The sequence below is a fragment of the Papaver somniferum genome, unplaced genomic scaffold, assembly GCF_003573695.1.
Source record: "Papaver somniferum cultivar HN1 unplaced genomic scaffold, ASM357369v1 unplaced-scaffold_107, whole genome shotgun sequence".
In the NCBI taxonomy this organism is placed as follows: domain Eukaryota; kingdom Viridiplantae; phylum Streptophyta; class Magnoliopsida; order Ranunculales; family Papaveraceae; genus Papaver; species Papaver somniferum.
This window is the reverse complement of record NW_020619603.1, coordinates 4,265,694-4,289,836: the sequence shown is the minus strand read 5'-3', so window position 1 is coordinate 4,289,836 and position 24,143 is coordinate 4,265,694. Positions and strand designations below refer to the sequence as shown.

General features: G+C 36.6%; 1 protein-coding gene across 1 annotated transcript; it reads right to left on the bottom strand.

Annotated features, from left to right (window-relative positions):
• Window positions 1–508: 508 nt before the first annotated feature.
• On the bottom strand, window positions 509–2,629 carry LOC113327908. The gene is made up of 2 exons (XM_026575025.1): window positions 2,164–2,629; window positions 509–558 (listed from the first exon to the last, which is right to left on the bottom strand). Exons 1-2 carry the CDS (start codon window positions 2,627–2,629, stop codon window positions 509–511), a joined length of 516 nt encoding a protein of 171 aa, XP_026430810.1.
• Between the last annotated feature and the right edge of the window lie 21,514 nt (window positions 2,630–24,143).

Below are 24,143 nucleotides of genomic sequence, written 5' to 3'. Positions count from 1 at the left end.
AACTTTTGCTTATTTGATTTTTCCTTGTTTTTGATTATTGCACCCAACAGGTAGAACATCAATTTTTCTCTTCTACAGAATTGAAGATAGCTGTTTTCCTATCTTGTTAATGGTGGCTTCTTAGATCTACAGGTTTATTGAAATGCCAATTTTTATGCAATGTTGTTTTGGTTTGTACTACAATCATAATATTTAAGGTACGTCCAGTGCCTCAAAGGAGCAAGAGCAGGTTTATCTTAGAACTGCTAAAGCTCCTATTCACATGGTGAACTATACTTCTTTGATCACAATTCTGCCTTATAGATGATTACGCTAACTTGTATTATTACATCGGTTCAAATATGACAGTTACAGTCTAATTTGAATAATAAATCTATTTAAATGTGGATTACAATATTGAGAAACATAATATTGGTGTGGATTTGGAACCGCAGTCTGCCACTCTCGACTTTAGTCGTTAAATTTACGCCCAGTTTCTTTAATAGGCGTTCCTAGCATATTTTTTCCTTCAAGTTTCCCCTTCCATTGATCCTAAGGTCTCTGCATCCTGAATTACATCTGCATTACTCACAATTCCATGTTGATTAGATAATAATCTAGATCATCATAATATCTTAAATTCTTTTTTTGCAAGGGCGACTACTACTTGAGTGTAAATTATTCAACACTTCTTTATACACGATATTCTGTGTGTATCCTGTTGGTTCTTCACCGCTTTTCTTTATAAGAATCTTCAAACCCTACATTTTTTATGGTCTGATCTTGGCTCTTATTTATCTTCATAGCAAAGCTTACTTTAACCGGGAATTGTCTTCTTCTTAATACGAAAGGTAAGTTTGTGTCAGTGGGAGACATTATTATCCTTGGGATGTAAACCCGCGACTCTATGTGGTTCCCTGTTAAGATCTGTGCTTCAATAACTCTCTTGCCAATTTGTTTTACGATTAACCGTGTTCCTTTGCAAAGACCCATACTTTGATTTATTTTGCATAGTAGCATAATTGGAACTCCAATTTTCAGCTGTAACTTATGGTTTGGTATGCCTGGAAATTGCAGGGAATTAAGAAATTCAGTAGGATACAAGACATCTTGATCTTGAACGGATCCCGTAATTGGGATAATGCTGTCTGAACTCAAGAAATTATGTGTTTCTCCTGCAATTTAGTCGTTTATTTCATCTACACTCTCGTTAGTTGTTGCGAGTATACATCTTTTGTTAGAGAAAATGAGTTTATAAAATAGTTTGGTTTTTGGTCTTGGTGGGATTGGAACTTAGGATCTATTGATCACTAAGGACACTAGCTCATTTTCACTATTTGTGAATGAAGCTTTAGTCCCACATAGGAAAAACTAAAGATGATACCTCTCCGTAAATATTGAAAATTTTGATATTAGAGTGGCCCTTGGGTCATTAGCACTTTTGTGCGAGGGAGAGGACTTAGACAATGAGCTAGTTGGTGCAATCACACATTTTCACACATGCGCGGTGCTTTGCACCGAAGCACGTCGCCGTGCGGACCGGGCTCGGCGAAACTTCCTTTGAATTATTATCTAAAAGATTCTAAACAAATCATTTCTTAATCGTTGGGGGCGTCTGACCCGGCGGATGTTTCCTTACGTTTTACAAACACATTATGATGCATGAACGTTTTATAACCACATTATGATGCATGAACATTTTAAATCAATACACGAACGTTTTATACTGTTTCGAAAAAGTTGAATTAATTGAAATTAATTCCATTCGATTTAATGCGCATCAATGAGACTTCTCTCATTTCTCCACTATATAAACCGACCACATTTTTCATTTTCAATTTGTGTCCAGAAGAGCTATTATCCTCTTCTTTTAGTCTTCTCCCCCTGTGTGGTCCTTTATTTTCATTCCGTGCGCAATTGCTGTTGAGGTCGTCAGAGTGGGCAAGTACTGTAGTGCTAACAGTGCTTGCAACGGGCAGTTTTATCCTGGATACGAACTTGACCACAGGGTATATGCATCACTCATTCTTGAGGCGTACCGGTCAAATATCGTGTTAAGGACAGCGTGTTGAACACGTGACTCTGTCCTCTGTTTGCAGTCAAATTGAGTGTCTATTTACTTTCCAGAAATTAATCCTTTTATTCTAACATCTTTCTTGAGTGTTTTATTGTTACAGAAGCAACATCTTTCACTTAAGTATTTTGTATCCCCATATCTGTCTAATACGCTAGGATATATGACAGACATAATCCATTTCACGCAGTCCTCATCCGGGGCGATCAAGTACTCATCTGGTATTTTGATCCAAGATGGCGCTTCCATATCGGTAAGTGAAATTTCTGGTAGATTTCCATTCCCAAGATCTAGTACCCATTTACTGAATTCTTCTCTTTCTTTTGTTTCAGGCGATACTCCGGAAGTTGATCGCATAATCTCAGTGAGGTTGAAGATTCTGAAATGATTCCAAAGGTCAGACCTATTAATCGTTGCGTCAACAATAATTTCCCTAGTTCCTTTGGGAATGACAGGTATTATCTGCCTAAAATCTCCACCAAACACTACAGTATTTCCTCCGAATATGTCTGTCGGCTTACTCATCAGATCCCTCAACGTCCTATCAAGTGCTTCGATCGCATGTTTATGCACCATCGGTGCTTCATCCCATATTATTAAGTCTGCCCTATACATCAATGCTGCCCTACACGTTTGATGCTGTAAAGTTATGTAGAACAAACATAATAAACAAAATCATTTCTAACTTGGTATCACGCCAGTCGATCCAAGAAGCCACGCAAACAAAAAAAATCAAAAATGGCTGCTGAAACTCAAACTCTCCAGCAAGTTCATATTAACCATCTCATCAGTGCCAAATTAACAGACACCAACTATCTTCTCTGGGTAACTCAGTTTAAGCCTCTTCTAAGGGGTTACAAAGTAATGGGTTTAATTGATGAAACTACTCCTAAGCCACCAACAAACTTACCAAACTCAACCAACATTAATCCAGAGTTTGTGAAGTATGAAGATCAGGATCAAATCTTGATGGGATGGCTACTTTCTTCATTAACAGAAACTACTTTGGGCAAATGTGTAGGATGCAAAACCTCCAAGGAAGTCTGGGACAGACTTGAGAAGCGATATGCACCACAAACAAAAGATCATAAGATGCATCTCAGGAGACAACTCCATAATCTCTCAAAAGGTAATCTGACAATGCATGATTATTTTTCAAAAGCTAAAACTATTTTCGATGCTCTTGCTGCTTCAGGAAATGCTATCACTGAGGATGATATGCAAGAAGCTATCATGAATGGGTTGAATCAATCATATGACCCCATTGTCACATCCATGAGCACAACATTAGACATGGACATGGATACCTTCTTTACACATCTCCTATCCTATGATATGCGCATGGAACAACAGCAAGCTCTACTCCAACAACCACTTGCCAATGTAGCTACTGCTTCTTCTTCAAAGCCATCTCCAAGGCCTGATCAGCGTAGGAACGGAAACAATGGCTACAATCAATTCAACAATCGATTCCAAACTCGCCCCAAAAACAATAATAGTAATATAACATGTCAGGTGTGTTTCAAACGTAGTCATGTAGCTGACAAGTGTTGGCACAGATTTGATAGAGATTTTGTACCAAGACAGCCTGGACAACCGGCTGCCTTCATTGCCAGGCCGGGTGAAACTGCTTCCACCAGTTGGGTAACCGATACAGGGGCTACTCATCATATCACAGCCGATTTGAACAAACTAAATATCAAACATGAGTACGATGGAACTGAGGAGGTTACTGTTGGTAATGGTAAATCTCTTCCCATTGCTAATGTTGGTAGATCAACCTTCACAGTTAATAATAAATCCTTTTATCTCAATAACATATTCCACGTACCATCTATCAAAGCCAACTTGTTGTCTGTTTCACAATTCTGCAAAGACAACCATGTTTATTTTGAGTTTCACTCTTCTTTTTTTGTTGTGAAGGATATCAGCGCAGGGACCATCATGTTGAGGGGTATAAATCGAAACGGTCTCTACACGTTTGATGCTGTTAGAGAGATTAGAGCTCCACCTTCAACATACATTGCAGATTCATTTCCTTTGTGGCATCAACGTTTAGGCCATCCTATGCTTCAGACTATTTTCAAAATTGTCAAGAATAATTCGTTATCTCTTTCAAATAAATCTCTAGACTTTTGTCATGCTTGTCATCTAAGTAAAAGTAGGAAACTTCCTTTTCCAACTAGTCATACTGTCTTTGATACTCCTTTAAGCTTAATAGTTTCTGATCTTTGGGTGTCACCAACTTTGTCAAGAAATGGTTTTCATTATTATCTTTTACTTATGGATGCCTTCTCTCATTATACATGGCTTTATCCTTTGGTTCGTAAGTCTGATGCACTTCCTACCTTTGTTCACTTTTAAAAGCAAATTAAGAACCTAACTGAGCATAAAATAAAAGTTTTTCAGTCAGATAACGGCGGGGAATATAGAAAATTCACAGCTTTTTTGAATGAATCTGGTGTCATTCACAGATTCTCATGTCCTCATACTTCTTCTCAAAATGGATTAGCTGAGAGACGTCATCGACATATTGTTGAGTCTGGCTTATCATTATTGTTCCATGCCTCTATGCCTGATTCTTTTTGGTCAGACGCTTTTATGACCTCTTGTTATCTCATAAACAGAATACCAGCTTCACAGACCCAGTCTAAGACACCACTAGAATTGTTGTTCAATAAATGTCCTGATTACTCCTTCTTAAAAGTATTTGGAAGCCTTTGTTATCCATGTATACGTCCCTATATTAACAACAAACTTGAACCTAGATCATTAACTTGTGTCTTCATAGGTTACAGTGGAACTCATAAAGGTTATGTGTGTTTACATCGTCCAACAAATAGGATGTATATCTCTCGGCATGTCAGATTTGTGGAGGATTCATTTCCTTTCTCTACCAAGCAACAAGATGGTACTGTGAAAGAGAGTTCATTGTCTCTCTATCCACACACAAAGGTATTATCTTCTCCAGTTTTCTCTCAATTACCTTCTGCTGTAATACTTAATGAACAAGCTCTAACTAACCCTATTATGGGCCAAGTTAATCCTATTTCTTCATCAATGGCAAGTGATCCAGTAGTTCCAGAAATTTCAATGAGTATGGCAGTAACTGACACACAAGATCCAAGTAGTTCTTCTCCAGCTACGTCGTCAACTCATGCATCTCCCAACTGTGTGCAAACTCTCCCTACTACTGAGGTTGTTAACACTTCATCTACGATCTCACATGCACCAGTGCATCCAATGGTTACAAGAGGAAAAGCCGGGATCACCAAACCAGTAAAACGTCTTTGCTTAACAGCTACTAAACATCCACTGCAAATACATCATATAAGAGAGCCAACATGTTATACAGAGGACAGTAAAAATCCTGTTTGGCGTAGATCCATGGATTCGGAGATTAATGCTCAGGTCAGAAACGGAACTTGGACCAAGGTTCCTTACAAGACCGGAATGAATGTTGTGGGGTCGAAATGGGTGTTTCGTGTGAAGTATAACCAAGATGGAACGGTGTCTCGCTATAAGTCTCGTATTTTTGCCAAGGGGTTTAATCAACAGGAAGGAGTTTATTATGGAGAAACTTTCTCTCCTGTCATCAAACCATGCACTATAAGGTTGGTTCTGTCAATTGATGTTCAAAATAATTGTCCATTGAGACAACTAGATATTCAAAATGCATTCCTTCATGGAGTGTTATCAGAGGAAGTTTTCATGAAGCAGCCTCCGGGGTTTGTGGATCCTGAAAACCCTAATCATGTCTGTAAGTTACATAAGTCGATCTATGGTATAAAGCAAGCCCCACGGGCTTGGTTCTCCAGGCTCAGTAATTATCTCATTCATCTAGGGGGCACAGGTTCAATATCTGACACTTCCCTGTTTATTAAAAAGGAAAGTTCTTTCACTATATACGTACTGATCTATGTAGATGACATTGTTGTCACGGGGTCTAATAAATTTGTGTGTGATGACCTAATATCTAACTTGAGCACAGAATTTGCTGTTCAGGATATGGGTTGTCTAAGTTATTTCCTAGGTATTGAAGTCTATCGACAAGGAAGGAGTTTAGTGCTCAGTCAAAGAAAATATATTACAGATTGGCTCTGTAGAACAAAACTTGATGGAGCCAAACCTGTCTGCACCCCTCTGGCAGTTCAAACAAGAATTCAGAAAGAAGGTACTTCAAAGTTCTCGGATGCAACTCTATATCGAAGTGTAGTAGGCGCACTACAATATCTTCATCTGACACGTCCAGATATCTCGGTTGCTGTGAACAAAGCATGTCAATATATGCATGATCCATATGTGGAGCATTGGGAGTTGGTGAAGAGGATCCTGCGTTATCTTAAGCATACAGTAGATTATGGTCTGTACTTCAGGCCTTCTCAAGATATGTCTCTACAAGCCTACACTGACTCGGATTGGGCAGGCAGTCTTGATGACAGACGTTCTACTAGTGGATATGGTATTTATTTTGGTGGAAATCTGATCTCTTGGAGTGCACGTAAACAGAAGACGGTTTCGAAGTCATCTACGGAAGCTGAATATAGAGGTATTGCGATTGCGACCTCAGAGTTAATTTGGATTCAATCTTTGCTGAAAGAGTTAGGCATATCTATTACAGCACCACATTTGTGGTGTGATAACTTGGGAGCTACGTACTTAACGGCTAACCCAGTGTTCCATGCTCGTATGAAACACATTGAAATATACTATCACTTTGTTCGGGAAAGAGTGGCTAAGAAACAACTACATGTCATGTTTCTATCATCGAAGGATCAGCTAGCAGATATCTTCACCAAGGGATTAGCTTCTCCTAGATATCAACTTATAAGGGACAAGTTAAACATTCGGCCACTCATGCTTAACTTGACGGGGAGTGTTAAGGAGTCAGTCTCAGAAGATCCTATATTGTCTCAGTCAATATAGACTGAGGTGTTTTCAGTTGTCTTCAACAGTTTATCCTAGTCTATCTCCGTCTATAACTTAGGGCAGTTGCATCTGAAACTGTATTGTTAAACCTACTTTGATCTTTGTATTCATGTATAAAAGAGAAGTGAATCCTGTAAAGTTATGTAGAACAAAAATAATAAACAAAATCACTTCTAACTGTCACAACACGAGTTTTCCTGAATTTGTAGGGGTGATTTGAATCTTGAATGTGCTGTCCTCCCACCTGGTAGTAATAATGATGTTATTCTTGATGAAGCCACTGTTAAAACGATCTTGGATCTTGACATTAAACCGGATGCTAACGTTTTCCACAAATATGTTTTCCTTGTGCCACCGCTTCCATAGACGAAAAAAGCACCCCCTTGTTTCTTTTCTATTGCCTCTGTTACTGCATCGAATACCTTTGTTTGCTCAATGTTACGTCCTTTGGGGTGCTGTAAAAATTCTTTAGAAAGTTGTATTTTTTTATCGATGCTTCAACAGTCATTTTCCTGGTTCCTTCAGGAGTCAACGGTAATATCTGCCTAAAATCTCCAGTCAGGACTATAGTTTTTCCTCCGAATACCTTTATCGGATTGTGCATCAGATCCTTGAATGTCCTATCCAGTGCTTTGAAAGCATGTTTGTGCATCATAGTCGCCTCATCCCATATTATTAGGTCAACCCTACACATCATCTTTGCCCAATATGTTCCTTTTCGTATGCCACAAACAGAGTCCTTATCAAGTTGTAAGGGTATTTTGAACGATGAATGTGCTGTCCTCCCTCCATATAATGAGAGTGATGCTATTCCTAATGAAGCCACTGTTGGAAAATATTTCGACCTCAATCTTAATCCGGTTGCCAACACATTGAGCATATGTGTTTTTCCCGACCCACTGCTTCCAAAGACGAAAAATGCTCCTCCATTTTTGGCTTCGACTGCCTCTTTTGCAGCCTTAAAAGACGTTTCTTTGTTGGATGTTCAAACCATTATAAATCCATAGAAATCCTAAGAAAGTTGTGTTGTGTTGTACACTGGCTCTTCATGGATGATTCCCTTTTCATTTTTTGGTCGATCTCGGTAAGGAAGCATTGGGAATTCTTTGAGAGACCTGTTGATCAGGCTCATTGATTTCTCTATTTCAAATAAAACAAATTTTTCGAGTTGTTCATCATTGATTTCAGGAACTTTATTACCTGCTTGTTTTGTTTGTTCATGCAGAATATCATGAGATAGTAGTCTTCAATGTGTGCTCCACATTTCCGATGGGTTTTTGATTTCGCAAAACAATATCAGTGTGATGGACATTACTAACCATGGACTTGCTGCACGCACAAGCACTTGCCTCTTCAATCACTTCTCCCCATTCCTGGTCGTCTTCCATTTTTCTGAGATTTGGGAATGCAAACTGAGGTTTCTGTTTCTGTGGTGAAGGTGGTTAGTCTATGTATTTGAATTTCGTGAGGTACAGTGAAATTAGAGATGGTGACTGTATCTGAAGGGTTGCGACTATAGCTGTATTGTTTGTGACTTGTGACCTTTCGTTGATCTTGTAAGCCCTAATATGAAGAGGCACGTTTTGTATTTACCTGGTTTCTTTTCATCGTGCAAAAGTAACCCTTCAATTTGCCCAATGGTAAGTGACCAAGTAGGTTGTGCCTGTTAGAGTGACTGGCCGATCAAATTTCGATGACAGGAAAAGTTAATGATGATGTGGATGCACCAGATTCAAGTTTAATTGTGAGGGAGACAGGTGGCGTTTTGGGATCCTTATTATAAAGAAAGATAATAAATGTTCATCTTACCATCATATATTTTGTTTGGAATTTCATAAAGAAGTGCCAGCTAAGAGTATTTATTTTATTTCTTAAGCCCTCTGCCAATCAGAGGCACAACTACACTAGGGATATTATAAAAGAGGACTTGCTACAAGATTATCTTTATCGCTCTAATTCCGAAAAGAGATAATGTGGAGCTGGTGAACGACTATAGGCCGATCAGTTTGATCAATATTTGCTACAAGATTATCTACCATGTTTCTCTCTTCAAGGCTCCAAAAGGTACGTCCGCATCTTATATCGAATACACAAACGACATTTGTGCAAAAAAGATAAATCACAGATAAATCCGCTTTAGGACTATTGGCAAATGAATGCATCGACTCTAAAGTAAGGGAGGGATCGAATGGGTGGATGTTCAAATTGGATGTTGAGAAGGCATATGACAAAGTAAAATGGGTTTTCGTAGACATTATCATGAGCAAAATGGGAATGGATCAGAAATGGAGAAGGTGGATCAAGACTCTAGTATCGACAACGCACTTCTATATTCTCCACAACGGGACGCCTGGGAATCAATTCAAGAGTACTAGAGGGCTGCGATAGGGAGACCCTCTGTCTCTCTTCCTGTTTACTATATATGGTGATGGAGGGACTATCCAAGATGGTCCAAAAACTGGAAGTAAATGGGTCATACAAAGGTTTCAAAGTTAAGCAGAATGGAACACAATTGTCACACCTTTTGTTTGCAGAGGACACAATTTTCCTCTCTAGAGATGATACTGAACAGATTCTTAACATTCGAGCTCTTCTTATTTGCTTCGAAATCAGTTCGGGTCTTAGCATCAATCCTACGGAGAGTTCAGCAATCAAGTTTGGGGATACAAACTCGGATGACATTGTTGAGAATGGTCTTGGATGCAACTTCGAGGAATTACCTATTAGGTATCTTGGGATGCCAGCAGGTGTCCAGTATAGAAACAAAAATATTTGGGATTCAGTTATATAGAAAATGGAGAAGAAACTACAAGCTTGGCAAGGGAGTTTCTTATCTTATGGTGGTAGACTGGTTTTAATTAAAAGTGTTCTGGGCACACTTGCTATATATCTCATGTCCGTTTACTCACATACTCAATTTTGCCAAAACTAAAAAACATTACCAAAAAGGCGATCCTCTAACATAGTATAATGATTGACCCATCTAATCTGCTAATCAATAGTTAATACGAAAGGAAATAGCATTCTTAGCATCACCTCTAAAGCGGACGTTGTGGTAGTCTCTTGCCTAAACCCACTTCACAACTCCAAGTGGGGCTACGCATTTAGCTTCTAAAACTTGGTGTGTAATGGTTTTGGAAATATTTGCAATCCTATTGTATAACAATTTTAAAACCAGATATAAGACACAGAGAGCCATTTTGAGTCTGAATGATAAATAAACAAAATCTTACTTATTTCAAGTGAAAGATATGAGCATAACCGTAACAAAATGTCGGGCAGCCTGGTTATAAAGATGGGAAAAGCGAGAAAGTGAGACATTTAGTTGCAAAATATGTTTCTTGGTAATGTCACTGTAGTACAATGCTAAGGCACTGTAGTTGCAAAAAAAAATTGTTTCATGTTGGGATGTCCTAGTGTGACTGTAGTAGGATGCTAATGTCACTGTAGTACGCTATTAATCAAGCCAAAAATTGTTTCCCATGCAGCTTTTTCCTACACAAATAACATGATCTGAGAAAATCCGGCGGCGGATATTCTCGGGTAACGGTGCTCGTATTATAGAACACCGGCGACGGGGATTCATAAAACACACCCACTTGTCTCCATCTGTTTAACCTTCGATTTCTGGTTGCTTCGATACCTCCATCACCATACATCAATCTTACACCTGTAACAGCAGTAGTAGTACTAGTAGCCATCTCCACACTTCCTAAACCTTCATTCCTTTTAGGATTCATATCAGCGACGGAACCAGGAATTTAAACTTGGGTGGGCTACATTCTATTTTTACACAAAATTGATTAAAAAGACCAAAATCAACAATTCCTGGGTGAAAAGGACATTTAGATTTAGATATTGTCTAAATGACCAAAATTTTAAAAATAGTTAGGATGTAACCAGTTTCATCGTTCCCATTTTCAAATATTTTTTCTTATTTTTAATTTACACAAGATGTATCCAGTTTCATCCTTACTATATTTTAAATTTAAGTTAGGATGAATCCAGTTTCATCTTTACTATTTTTTTTTGTCCATTTCACCCGAACTATTTTTTACTCGTCCATTTGAACCGTGATTTAAAAATATTTGGACAAATGATCCATTTTCCGTTTTTTTTATGAATCGTCGATTTCATTCACCTCAAATGCAATAAAGAAAAATGCAATAAAATACAAGGCAATTTCACAGTTCATGAGGCCCCAGCCCTATGCAAACTGAATTTTTTGGACTTCTATGGCAATACATCAGAAAAAAGATAGGTGTTAATATAATATCCAGAATTTTTTTGCTTCAACAAGGCTATATTATCAAGCATTCGTAAGGCGGCCAAACCGCCGATTTTTCCCGCAAAAATGATGGAGAAAGTTGATATAATTGAATTGACATTTCACATCAATGGCTTAAAATAAGTTGTTGTTACATATTCAAATGCTAGCTCATCAATGTACTAAAAGTTGTAATTTCATCCTGCCCAAACATGTTTGATCGAGTAACGTGTCCGATTTTCCTCCCTCAATTCTCTTTTTCATTGACTGTAACACATACCTGATGAACCATTATATGCCGTTGGGTCTTCTTCAAGATTACATCTCGTTGGCTTGCATTTTGATGGCTAATGGGCTAATCCAAAATACTACCTGGGCTTTTCTTTTTTTCTGGATCAATTACAAGGGAGAAATAAAGCTTTTACTGGGGTTTGGGGGTGGTGGTGGTGGGGGGGGGGGGGGGGGGGGGGGGGGGGGGGCGGGGGGCTATAGCCGGGTAAGCCACCCCCTCCCTCCGTAACTGATTCATATACTCATTAATAGTCGAAATGCAAACGGATTGGACCGATTAGTACCGCCGGTGAGTTTTGTCACCGTTTTTTCGCCGTCCACCGTACAACTGAAGTTGTCAACGGAAGCAACAATAACCAAATCAACACCACCACCGCCGCCAATGACGGTGACGTTTTTCGTGTGCCTTGGGGATAGAATTCTAGACTATTGGATTATGATGATTAGTAGGACTAATGTTCAAGAAATCATGACTAAGCTTATAACTTATAAGCTCATCATCACTAGTAGGTGAAGAAATAGTTGTTTTGGTAGTGACCAACATGGTGATTGATGAAATGAAAATTTTAATTTTCTGATTGATGAATTGAGATAACGTGAGCTTTTTTTTAATGCGAAACCAACTTCTATTACTTAACTTGAAATACTACATAACTTAGATTGACAGGCTTGCTTATCTTCCCATATAGCAAGATTAATATTTTCAGGGAAGTCAACAAAGTAGTCTAAACATAGCCTGTTTGATCTAGCTGTTTTGGAAACAACATGGGCAACATTGTTAGCTGTCCTATTAACATAGTTTAGTTTAAAACAAGGAAAGGAGATAAGCAAATGCCTTATTTCGTCTACATGAACTTGGTTCCTCCAGTGAACCGAGCTATTGGAATTATTGACTGCATTAACTACAATAAGATTATCTGATTCCAGCACCACATTCCTCAAGTTTCTTTGTCTAGCAAATAGTATGGCTTCTTTCAGGGCTAGACATTCCGCATGTTCAGAGTCTACTCCTCCATTGATGAACTTGCACCTGATTTCTTGGCAGAAACCTGTATAATCACGAATTAATAAACCAAGCCCAATTGTTTTGGTATTGTAATCAAAGGAAGCATCCATATTTATTTTAACTTCATTTTGTAGCGGTAGTTGCCAAACTTGCTTATTATTTCGTCTTTGAGGAGTTGTAATATGACATTGCTTGAGCATGAAATTTATTGAGTGAGATGTGCTAAGGTTGTTTTGGTCTCTGTTTTGAAAGAGCTTAGAGCACCTATTCTTCCATATAAACCAAGCAGTTAGCATGCATTTTAAGACAGCTTGTTTATCTGACTTGGAGCTAGAATCGACTGTTAACTGAAACCAAGTTGATATCCAGTCAGCCACCTTAATCCTTTGCTGTTGAAGGACAAAAACATTTATATTCATAGATAACCAAATTCTTCTAGACCAATCACAGTCAATTAAGAGATGTTGTAAGGTTTCCTCTGCTTGAGAGCATCTCGGACAAAGCTTATTTATTGATGGTTTGTACCTACTGAGGATCTCCTTAATTAGAAGTATTCCTTTTAGACACTTCCAGAAAAATAATTTCACTTTGTGAGGTGCTGCAGATTTCCAAACTTCATTCCAGTTAAAAGTAACTGTGTGGTTTCCTGGTTGTATGAATTTAATTAAGCTCTGTATGTAGATTTTACCGAAAATTGTCCATTCCTACTCGGTTCCCAGATGAGCCTATCATTCCCTTGTTGAGACACATGCATTTCCAAAATTAATCTTGCAGTATCATCCTCGAACAAGTTTTTGATTGGTTGTTCATTTCATCTTCTAGGGTTGTCTAGGAACAAGTCAGCTACATAAACTATTCTTGCTGGTTCTCTGAAAGTATCCTTTGGAGTGGGTGGTGAATCAAGGCCTAATACCCATTTATCATACCAAAATGATATTTTATCTCCTCTGCAGACATCCCAACGGTGAAATTTTCTGACATACTGAAGTCCTTCTTGTATACCTTTCCAAATCCATGAGATGTTGGATGGATTATCTTGCAGATGAAGGAAACTGCCATATGGGGAGTATTTTGCCTTCATGAGTTTTATCCATTGTTCTCCTTCCTCTGTAAATAATCTCCACGCTAGTTTGATGAGAAGAGCCAGGTTAAATTGCTCAAGATTCCTAAATGCGAGACCTCCTTCCTTTTTGTCAATGCATAAAGACTTCCAAGCAATAAGGTTTAAACCTCTGTTAGTTTTATACCCCCACCAAAGCACTCTTTTAGACGTATCCATTTTTTTCATCACGTTTTTGGGAATTCTGAAATGGCTCATATAGTGTGTTGGTAGAGAGTTTAACACTGACTTAACTAGAGTGGACCGAGCTGCTTGATTAAGAGTTTTCGAGCACCAGCCTTGAAGTCTGTTCTCATAAGAACTTTTAATTGCACTGAAAGATTGGTTCTTTGATTTGCCCAAAAGAATTGGTAAACCAAGGTATTTATCTGAAGTGCAAAGTTGCTTGACTCCTAGATCATTAGTGAGTTTCAACTTATCTTCATGAGAAAGATCACCGGTGACGTAAGCAGCATATTTTGAAAAATTAATCAGTTGACCTGAGATCTTACTGAAATTTTCCAAGCATAACTTAACATTTTCAATACTACGTTTGTCTCCCTAGAGAAAAGAATGCAGTCATCTGCAAATAAAAGATGATTAATTGAAAGCGAATTTTTTGCTACATGAATCCCTCATAGCAAATTCCTGCTTTCTGCTAAAGCTAGGGATCTCGAAAGATACTCCATTGTGATAATGAAGAGATACGGGGATAGAGGATCCCCTTGCCTCAATCCACGAGAAGGATAATATGGACTGGAGATATTGCCATTCAAACGTATTGAAATAGATGTAATTGTGATGCACTGATATATAATGCTGCACCAATCCTCAGAGAAATCCAGTGACAACATCATTTTTATTAAAAACTCCAACTCCACCCTATCAAAAGCTTTTGACATATCTAGCTTAAGTGCCACTAATCCATGCTTTATTTTCGATTTTTCATTGTGTGAATCAACTCATGTGCCATAACAATATTGTCATTTATGTATCTTTTTGGAACGAAAGCTTCTTGAGTTGGAGAAATTAGCTTTTTCAATAATGGCTTCATCCTAGTGACTATTAGCTTTGATATAATTTTTTAAGTCATATTACAGAGACCAATTGGTCTGTGATCATTCGGTGTAGAGGGGTTTTTTGTTTTTGGGATGAGGCAGGTAACTGTACTATTTATAGAGGAGGGCATTTCCTTGGTTAGGAAGAAATTTTGTATGAGATGCAGTACGTCATTACGAACTATATCCCAATGGGTTAAATAAAACCCTGCTTGGAAGCCGTCTGAACTGGGTGCATTCCAAGGTGGCATACAACGTAAAACACTAGTGATCTCCTCTTCTGACGGCAAAACAGTTAAAGCATTGTTTTCTTGTTGGGTAATGATTGGCTTAATGATGTCAAAAGTGTTTTCTGAAAATGTTGGCCTAGTGGTTTTTGCTATAGTAGAGAAATGATTGGTAAGGAGGTTTTGGAGATCCGTGTGTGGGTGAAACCAATTTCCATTTTCATCCCTAAGAGCTGTGATATGGTTTCTAGATTTCCTTCTATTGTCTAATGTATGCAAATAGGTTGTATTGTTATCCGCATCCTTGAACCACATATCTCCCGATTTTTGATGCCAGAAATCTGCTTCAACCTTTTTCCAATGATTTAACCGTAAGATAGTATGATCTATCTTCATAGATATATCATCACTATATGGCTGTGATTGGAGTGTAGAAAGTTGATCCTTCAAATGTATGACATGAAAATCAATCCTACCAAAAGATTCTCTATTCCATTTAAACAGCTGTGTTCTAGTTTTATTGAGTTTTTGATCAAGGTTTAGATCAGTAGATTGGTTCCACACACTAGCGACAACACCCATAACATTTTGATCCATAAGACAGCATCTCTGAAATTTCCAAACATTCCTATGTTTTACCGACTTTGACTCTGTAAGTAATAGCAATGGACAGTGATCTGATCCTAGAAACGGAAGATGAAGCAGCCTAGAATCTGAATCTCTTATCCAATTTGAATTGTGCAAAGCCAAATCAATTCTAGCTCTCTTATGTCCCTTCCCATTAGTTTTATTTGTCCATGTTTGTTTGGAACCAGTGAAACCCAAATCCATAAGACCTGCATTGTTAATAATTTGACAGATCCAATTGTCTAAACTGGCGAGGCTGGTAGAGGCATCCTCTTTTGAGATATGCACATTAAGATCCCCTAGAACTATCCAGGATTGAAAAACATTTTCACTGAGATCTTCCAAGAATTCTCATTGTTGTTTTTTCAACTCCCAATGGGTAGAACCATAAACACAAGAAAGAAGGCATTCTTGTTTGGAAGCATCTGTTGTTAGAATAATATGTACCATATTATCCTTACTACAAACGATATCACATGGGGAACCATCTTTCCATAGAACTGCTAGACCCCCTGACATTCCAATTGAGCTAACAAAATGAGAATTTGGGTATTGAAGAAATTGAGTTAGAACTTTTGCCTTTGATTCAACACATTTAGTTTCCATGAGAAAAATGATATCTGGGTCATGCAATCTTGCAATGATCTCTAGTTTCTTTCCCTCCTAACCCTTGGACATTCCATGACACTATTTTCATTTTGTGAACTTGAAAACTGACTTGAAAATTAGACGATGAATAGAAATTATACTGAAACCAATTAGAGTGAGTAAATGAAAAGAAATTACTAATTGAGATATGTACCTGGTCATCGGTGCTTGTAGAAGTTGGCTTGAGTCTTTTTGAGTGGTTTTGCTCTGAAACAGTTCCGCCGAATGAAGGATATGAATTAGGTGATGGAGACAATATATCTAGACTAACACATTCATTTCCTGGTCCCTCCATAATATGGCTAGTTGAGTAACTAGCATGCAGATTTCCGTCAAAGTGCTTGATCAACTGTTGCAAAGGTTCCTTTAAAAACCGCTCTTGTAAACAAGCATCTGGGTCTAGATTACTCGAATTGTAATCATCCAAGGAGACGTCTAGTTCACCCATAGCCAGATATGCTTTTAAGAGCTCGAAATTTGACTCGTATCCATCCATCTTACCCATAGGTGTATTAAATGCAGTCATATTCAATTCAATTTCATTTTCAGACAGACCTCCTAATAAGTAATCGTTCCCCATATTGTGATCCATATGTTTAAAATCATTTTTAGAATTACTTGGACCACCTTCCTCAAGTCTGATTATCTTGCCCTGTCTACATCCTAAACGGTTTTTCTATTTGGCAGTATTAGTAAAAACTTCTAACATACCTTGAGAGTTTCAGCCAACCACCGGAACTGAAGGAGAAGAAGACAAAGGAATATTTCTGAGGTTGTTGTCTGTGTCCTGTTCCTGTAGAATAACCGCATCCTTTGACAACTCCACATTAAATTGCACCGCCGGAATGTTTGTTGGATCTGCATGAATGCTTGAGGAGGTAATCATCATAGTCTGATCTTCACTCAAACCTTGATTTCCACTAATCAAGTCAGATCTGTCTTACCAGTAGAAGCAGAAGAGGTACCATGTGGATCCACATTTTCATGTCTTTTTGATCTGTTATCCGGGTTTGTCCAAGAAGGGGGATCAAGTATTGAAACTGATGATAGATGTCCTCATTGCTGCTGAAGCAAATAGGATGCAATGATCTCACACTCTGTCTCCTTATGATCAATGGTGTAGCAGAAACCACACAAATTAAAAGGTTGTTTTTCATAGAACAATCTTATCCATACATCCTCATCCGCAACATTCTTAACCCAAAAGCCCCTTCTAAGAGGTTCTCTAACATCCAACAACACCAGAGCTTTTTGAACTTTACCTTTTGCAACAATACAGTCTGGTGGATCAAGTTCTTTCACATCACCCATTGGAGAAAGAATGCTTCTAAATATGCTTCTAAATAGGTTGTTTACCTTTTGAAATAACGTGAGTTAAGTTAGATGATGAGTGATCTCCAAAATGTATGAAATGATCTCCAAAATGTATGAAATATTGGAAATATTTATAACTTTAAGAATTTTTTCAAAAGCCCACATGAATTGATGTTGGAATTGTTTGAAACCATTGATCTACAAAAATAATTATTTTCATCTTAATTTTTGATAATTCTTTAATAATTAGAATATTATTGATCGGTTTGCTATTGCCCTCACGCTTAACAGCTCTACTCACTGCTCACCTGAGTGTCGCGACACCTGTAATACAACGTGGGAGAGAAAAAGCATATCATGTCAGATGTTGTTGTAACTTAAATTTTCTTATTTATATCTTTTCTCTCTCTGTTAGAGAGATAAAATTGGAAGGAAAAACGTGAAAAATTTTTAGATCTCACTTATAGTTTTGTACCTGAGCCAAGAGAGTGAAATAAGAGAAAAGTCTGATGAATTGTTTTGCTTGTTGAAGAATAATTGAAATCAGTAAGTGATTCCATCGATTATCGATATTCTTAGATTCATATTTTGTATTTGATTTGCAATCAGAATTTGTATTGTATAGTCCATATATACAATACAAAAGAAGTTAGGTATTGTTGGTTACTTTAATCATCATGGAATTCGAAAAAGAAGAGTCGGGTTTCTTAACTCTCTTAAGGGTAATCTTATTGGGTAATGTTTTTCAGTTCTCTGTTTATTTGTATCTTTTTCTACTTTGATTTGTATGAGATGTTTTGGTGTTTTACTATATAAATTTGATTTTGTAAAGTGACTAGAAATAACCCATGCCGTGACGGTACGACATGAGACGGGATAATTTTCTATCATAATGATTCTGATAATTACTACACACTGTCATAGGACTTAATTTGACTTATGAAATTCTGTAGCTATGAATATCTTAGATATTTTTCATCCAAATAATTATAAGTTCGGTTACACTTCCAACTGATAAAATAATAGCTGACAAAAATCCAGGTAAATTGTCTTTTTTTGGCTTTTAATAATTTTATTACGGTCCCCAAAGATTGGTGGTTTTAATGAGATCATTATGTGGAATCTTCATCCGATGAGTAATAAATGTAATTACAACCTCCCAGAAATTATTTTTAGATCTCAAGAACTATCGTCCTGTGTTCATTATCCATGTGCTCTACTGATTCCATTCCGGTACTTTTGGTCTAATTAAAATAAGAAAAAAATGAGTTGTATACCTTAATCAGGCAGTGCATGTCCTCAATTTTATCCTCAATTATGATGACCATTTTTTTGTAACGTTTCTTGGTGTAGAAACAATCCAAAAACACCAAATGTCTTCTCATACGTAAGAATCTAAATAAAAAACAGAAAGATACACGATCAATATTTTTACTCTTCGATCTTAACTTTAAGACTAAACACGGTCAAGAACGCTACTTTTTATGCTTACATTTCTAAGGCTAAACCGCTGCTCGAGCCATTCATATCTCAACTTTCATGGCAAAGAGTCTCAAAAAGAAGAAACAGAGTTTAATTAAACTATTTATGGCATTAGTGAATGAATAAGATCTGATATCCCCGGAAAAATTCAAGCCACCACGATTTTCAATCATGTTTATATGGACGAAAAGATAGTCATGATCTTGATCAAAAATGCTCAAATGTTCCTAAGAATGCTAAATTTGTTATGGATGAAAACATGGTTCATTTTTAGGGGAACATGAAGGCATGACTGTTAAGATAATTAAAATTATGAGAATTATTCTTTGTATTTTTTTAAAAAAGGACCTAAAGTTGTTTGTTCACTGGGTTCACACATTGCAACCTCAAATGTTGTAATGTTATTTGTGTTTTGCAGGTTGACGAAGGCTGGCTTATCCGAGTGCTAAAATTAAAATAAGGCCTATAATTTAAGTGTGAATTTTCGGTGAGTCATTTTATGGATATGTATTTCATTTTTTTATTATTCCCTTTACAATGATTATAATGAAAAATATTATTTGTATTTTTAAAAAGAGGATCTAAAATTCTTTGTTGTTTGGGTTTTACACATTATAACCGCCAATTAATATACAATGTTATTTTTATTTTACAGGTTGATGAAGGTTTGGCTAATATGATTTTATTTCGAAATTAAGGTCTCTCTTGTTGTTCCTTTGGGAATGACATCAAATGGGGGAGAGTTCTTTTGAACTTTTGCTTAATGGTAATATCTTGCGGGGAGTGCGGCTGTGGAATTTTATAGGGGTTATCTTGCGTCTTAAAACTCCTTGATGAATGTTGTTAGCTTAGGCTATAAGATTGCATCTAAATTAAGATGATATGTTGTCTTTCTTTTGATCATGAAATGTCTCTTGTGGAAATTTCATTATGAACCCATTCTTGTACCTTTGCCAATTTTATTGACAAAAAGGGGGAGAAATATTGTAGTTTACACTACAAATACATATGGTTTTTGGATCATTGTGTAAGGGGGAGTGGTTTTCACGATCTAGATGGAGTATTGACCAAGGGGGAATGATACATATCACAATAGTATTATTGTTAAAGTCGTGATGCAATTGGACTTTGATGTTCATAATAATACTAGACATTGTATAATAATGATTGAGAATCTCGATTTCTCTCATTGTTATATCTACGGATCTTCAACAACGGTAATACTTAAGTTAAAACCTTTGGGATCATTGGAGTACTTGGAAGGACGAAGATTCCAAGTAAATCTGAGTTTCAATTCTTGTTACCGGAAATCTGAACCTCAATTTTTCTTTTACTGTAAATGGAATTGTCTTTCTTTGAGTTCTATTGTACATTCTAATTTTACCCATAATTCGTTCTGAATTCACATGAATTGATCACACAAGTTGATTTCATATCAAGAGTATTCGCGTCATGGAAGATAAGATGTTGGTATAAATATGGGTCGAAATAACTATTGTAGACTCGTTTTATTTACCTGAATAACTGAAGAATAACTCTGTTTTATTTTTATTTTTATTGTTTGATCAATCGATGTTTCCAAATACCTTGATATTCGAAGAAGTAAGTTAATGGATATTAATTATTGCTAAGAAATGTGGTTCTGATGCTGAAATCCTTACCGAAAATCAATTTCTCCATTGTTCAACTTTTTAACGTTTCAATTTTTGCTCTGGCTTTCAATTTTTAATCGATTCCGATTGATTTAATGGAGTTTTCAAATAATTTTGAATTGTTAATTCTTTCGTTTGATTGTTGTTGGTTGAGATTTTTGAACAACTTGTGTAACCATCTCAAACTGTAACTCAATTTGGTGATATTGTTTTCAATTTTATTTTCTCTGCACATTTATTTTGACGGACAACTTTGAATTTGTTGTTGTATTGTCTCGATCTCCTATCCATAGACGATTACATAAAGTGTGGAACGAATTTGTTGCATTATCTCCACTCTGTCCATAGAGGACATTCGTTAAAGGACTTATATGTTGATAAATAAAAGATTGTGGTTTATTTGGGTATCTTCGTCTTTTCAATTAGTATCAGAGCATGCAAACACGAAATGATCTAACAATCAATATTTGGTGTGATCCTACCTATAAAAGACTCTGCGTGCATCAGGATTTTGAGAATAATCTCTCAGAAAATGTTAATGGAAATTGGTCTCGTAATTATTTCTTGAAATCAAGTACAAAGTCTATGACTAACAAACACTTGATTAAGAATCATAATAAGAAAATAATGCATCCAAAACAAAAGGTACACATGCTTGATTCAAAGTGTGTTTTGGATCTGATCCCAATTGTTGGTGAATAATCTTCTCATACTATTTCGGACTGTAAGAAAGATTTAAACCCACCATCCTGCTCTAATTCAGAGTTTCTGACTGGATTGGAAAAGTTTTTCAATAAGTCAAAACATTTTTAGAAGCAAGTAAATCCATTGATTGTCTGGAAGATGTCCTAGAACTTATTGTTCAATTAAAGGTAAGAACTTTTGAAATAAAGCGTGAAACACTGAGCCACCAAATTAATATGGCATATTATTTGGAATACGAATTAGCTCTACGTAAAGAAGTGAATCGAAAAACTCTAAAGATACGGTAAATATCAGGCCATTTAAATACTATACATACTTATTGGACTCGTTATTCTTGACGAGACTAATTTCGGTAATGAGGATGATCCTCGTGTGTAATGATGCTCATCAAGACCAGTTAAATGTTGTAACGATCATTAAAGGGTCTTCTTTTCATATAGATTTATATTAAAATTATATGCCGTTCGTTTCTAAAAGATAGGTTTGTTAAGGGGGAATTTTTTCCTAACCTAAATTAAAAAAATATTATATCAAAAGACGACTATCTAGATTATATATATGGGTAACTCGTAATTAGTTAAAAATAAAGCCTAACTACAAAATTAATCTTTTAGATTTTTTATTTTTGTAAACCTTTAATAACTTGTTAAATAATTAACCCTAAAATTTCTTCCTATAAACTCATTTATACAAGTCCAAATTTATTCACACTCCTCTAAAGATATTCAATATATTCTTTCGATTGGTTGATTATATAATTGATGGCCCCATTACCCTTTATGTTTAGAATCTCTACCCTCGTTATATAACTTCCTAAATTAAATCAATGGTGGAGATTAAAATATTATGTGCACACTCGTTAGGAATTGTGCAAAAATTCAAACTCCATTTTTCCTAGTACTTCGTTTGCCGAGTCTCTTGCCAAATAATATCCCTAAATAATCTCCGTAAGGTAACTCATTTTACTCCCTTGTTTACTAAGAACATCTAAAGTGGAGGGTGGAAGATTAATTTTTAACGACACCTAGGATTTTAGAGCTTCATTTAGAATAAATCCACCTCTAACAATATGTCCCAGAAAATAGGAGGGTTGAAATATTAATTTTGAAGGTCTTAGATAGGAAGGATGAGTCATGTAATATTTAAGAACCCACGATTGGGGGATAAAAAAATTAATTGGGGATATAGCTAAAGGAGAAAAACCGGATCCAAATATAAAATCAGGATCACCCCTTATCTAAGTATTTTACTTAATACCTAATCTATCACTCACTAATCATGATTAGTGATTAATAATCATTAATAAAATCATAAGAGTTTTAATAAATGATTAGTATGTGTTTTTATTTGATTTTGGGTGAGTGAGGTGAGAGTAGAAGGAGGAAAAAAGTATTTGAGAGGGAACTTTTTTTGGGGAAAATGGAGGATGATTGTGAAGAGAGAATTGCTGCTAAGAGGTTGAAAATTTGACTTTTTTCTTTGAATCCACCATTTTTGTAGCTGAAAAAGCTAGGTACCGACATGGACGTGGTATGAATACAATGCCGTAACCATTTTTACCGGCATGGTATTCATACCATGTGCCACGCCGGCACCGAGCTTATCCCCATTTTGATTCAAACCGGCATAGTATTCAACCCAAAAACTATGCCGGTACAGAAGTTATTTTTTTCAGAACGCTATGCGGGGGGTACTAATACCGGCATGGTATGTTGAACCCAAAAACTATGTTGGTTTTCAATCCACTTCCGACACAGATAGTTAATTCTCGAGCATTCCGGTACTACTACCGGCATGGTATGTTGTTTGAATTTCTTAGCCGGTACATGATGTAAAGTATCCAGGAACTTGATTTTTTTTCCACTTGACTACCGGCATTGATAGATTTCTATCGAGCATGCCGGCACTCAATTACGGCATGGTATGTTGCTTGAATTTCTTTGCTGTCACATGATTTAAAGTATCCAGAAGATTGGATTTTTTTTCCACTTGACTACCAGCATTGATAGATTTCTATCGAGCATGCCGGTACAAAATTACGGCATTGAATGTTAGTTACCAAGCATGCCGGCACCATTTTACAGCATGGTATTCATCACTTCCGGCGATGTAATTTTTTTTTATTTCCGACATGGTCTTCATCACTACCGGCATGGTCTTCACCACTTTCGGCATGGTCTTCATCACTACCGGCATGGTCCTCATCACTTTCGGCATTGTCTTCATCACTTCCTGCATGGTATTCGTCAGTACCGGCATGGTATTCATCACTACCGGCATGGTCCTCATCGCTTCCGAATGATAAAAAAAAAAAAACGTTTTCAAGGGAGTGGGGAAATGGGGAAAATTAAAAGGGAAGATAATTTGAAAGGGAGTGGGGAAAATTTAGAGTTTGAAAGAGAGTGGGGAAAACTCTAATGTGAAAGGGAGTGGGATAAATGGGGGATATGATTTTGTTTTTTGGTTTTAAGTTTTTTAATTTTATTTTGAGCAAAGGGTATTTTAGTATTTTCATACTCAAAAGACACCTTTAGCGCACACCATGGGTTGGGGGAAGTAATCAATATCCTCCAATTATTTTTTTTATCCCCAATTTCGGGTTCATATTTAAATGGCATGATATTTACCGTATCTTTAAAAATCTCAATTATTTAAATACATATGGTATGTGTGGCTCTTTGATCAGTGTAATCCTTTTAGATATGGTAAATAATAGTTGATAGTGTTTTAGTATAAAAGATAGGGAAAAAAGAAAGATGTGGAGAAGGAGAAGGATTCTATATTG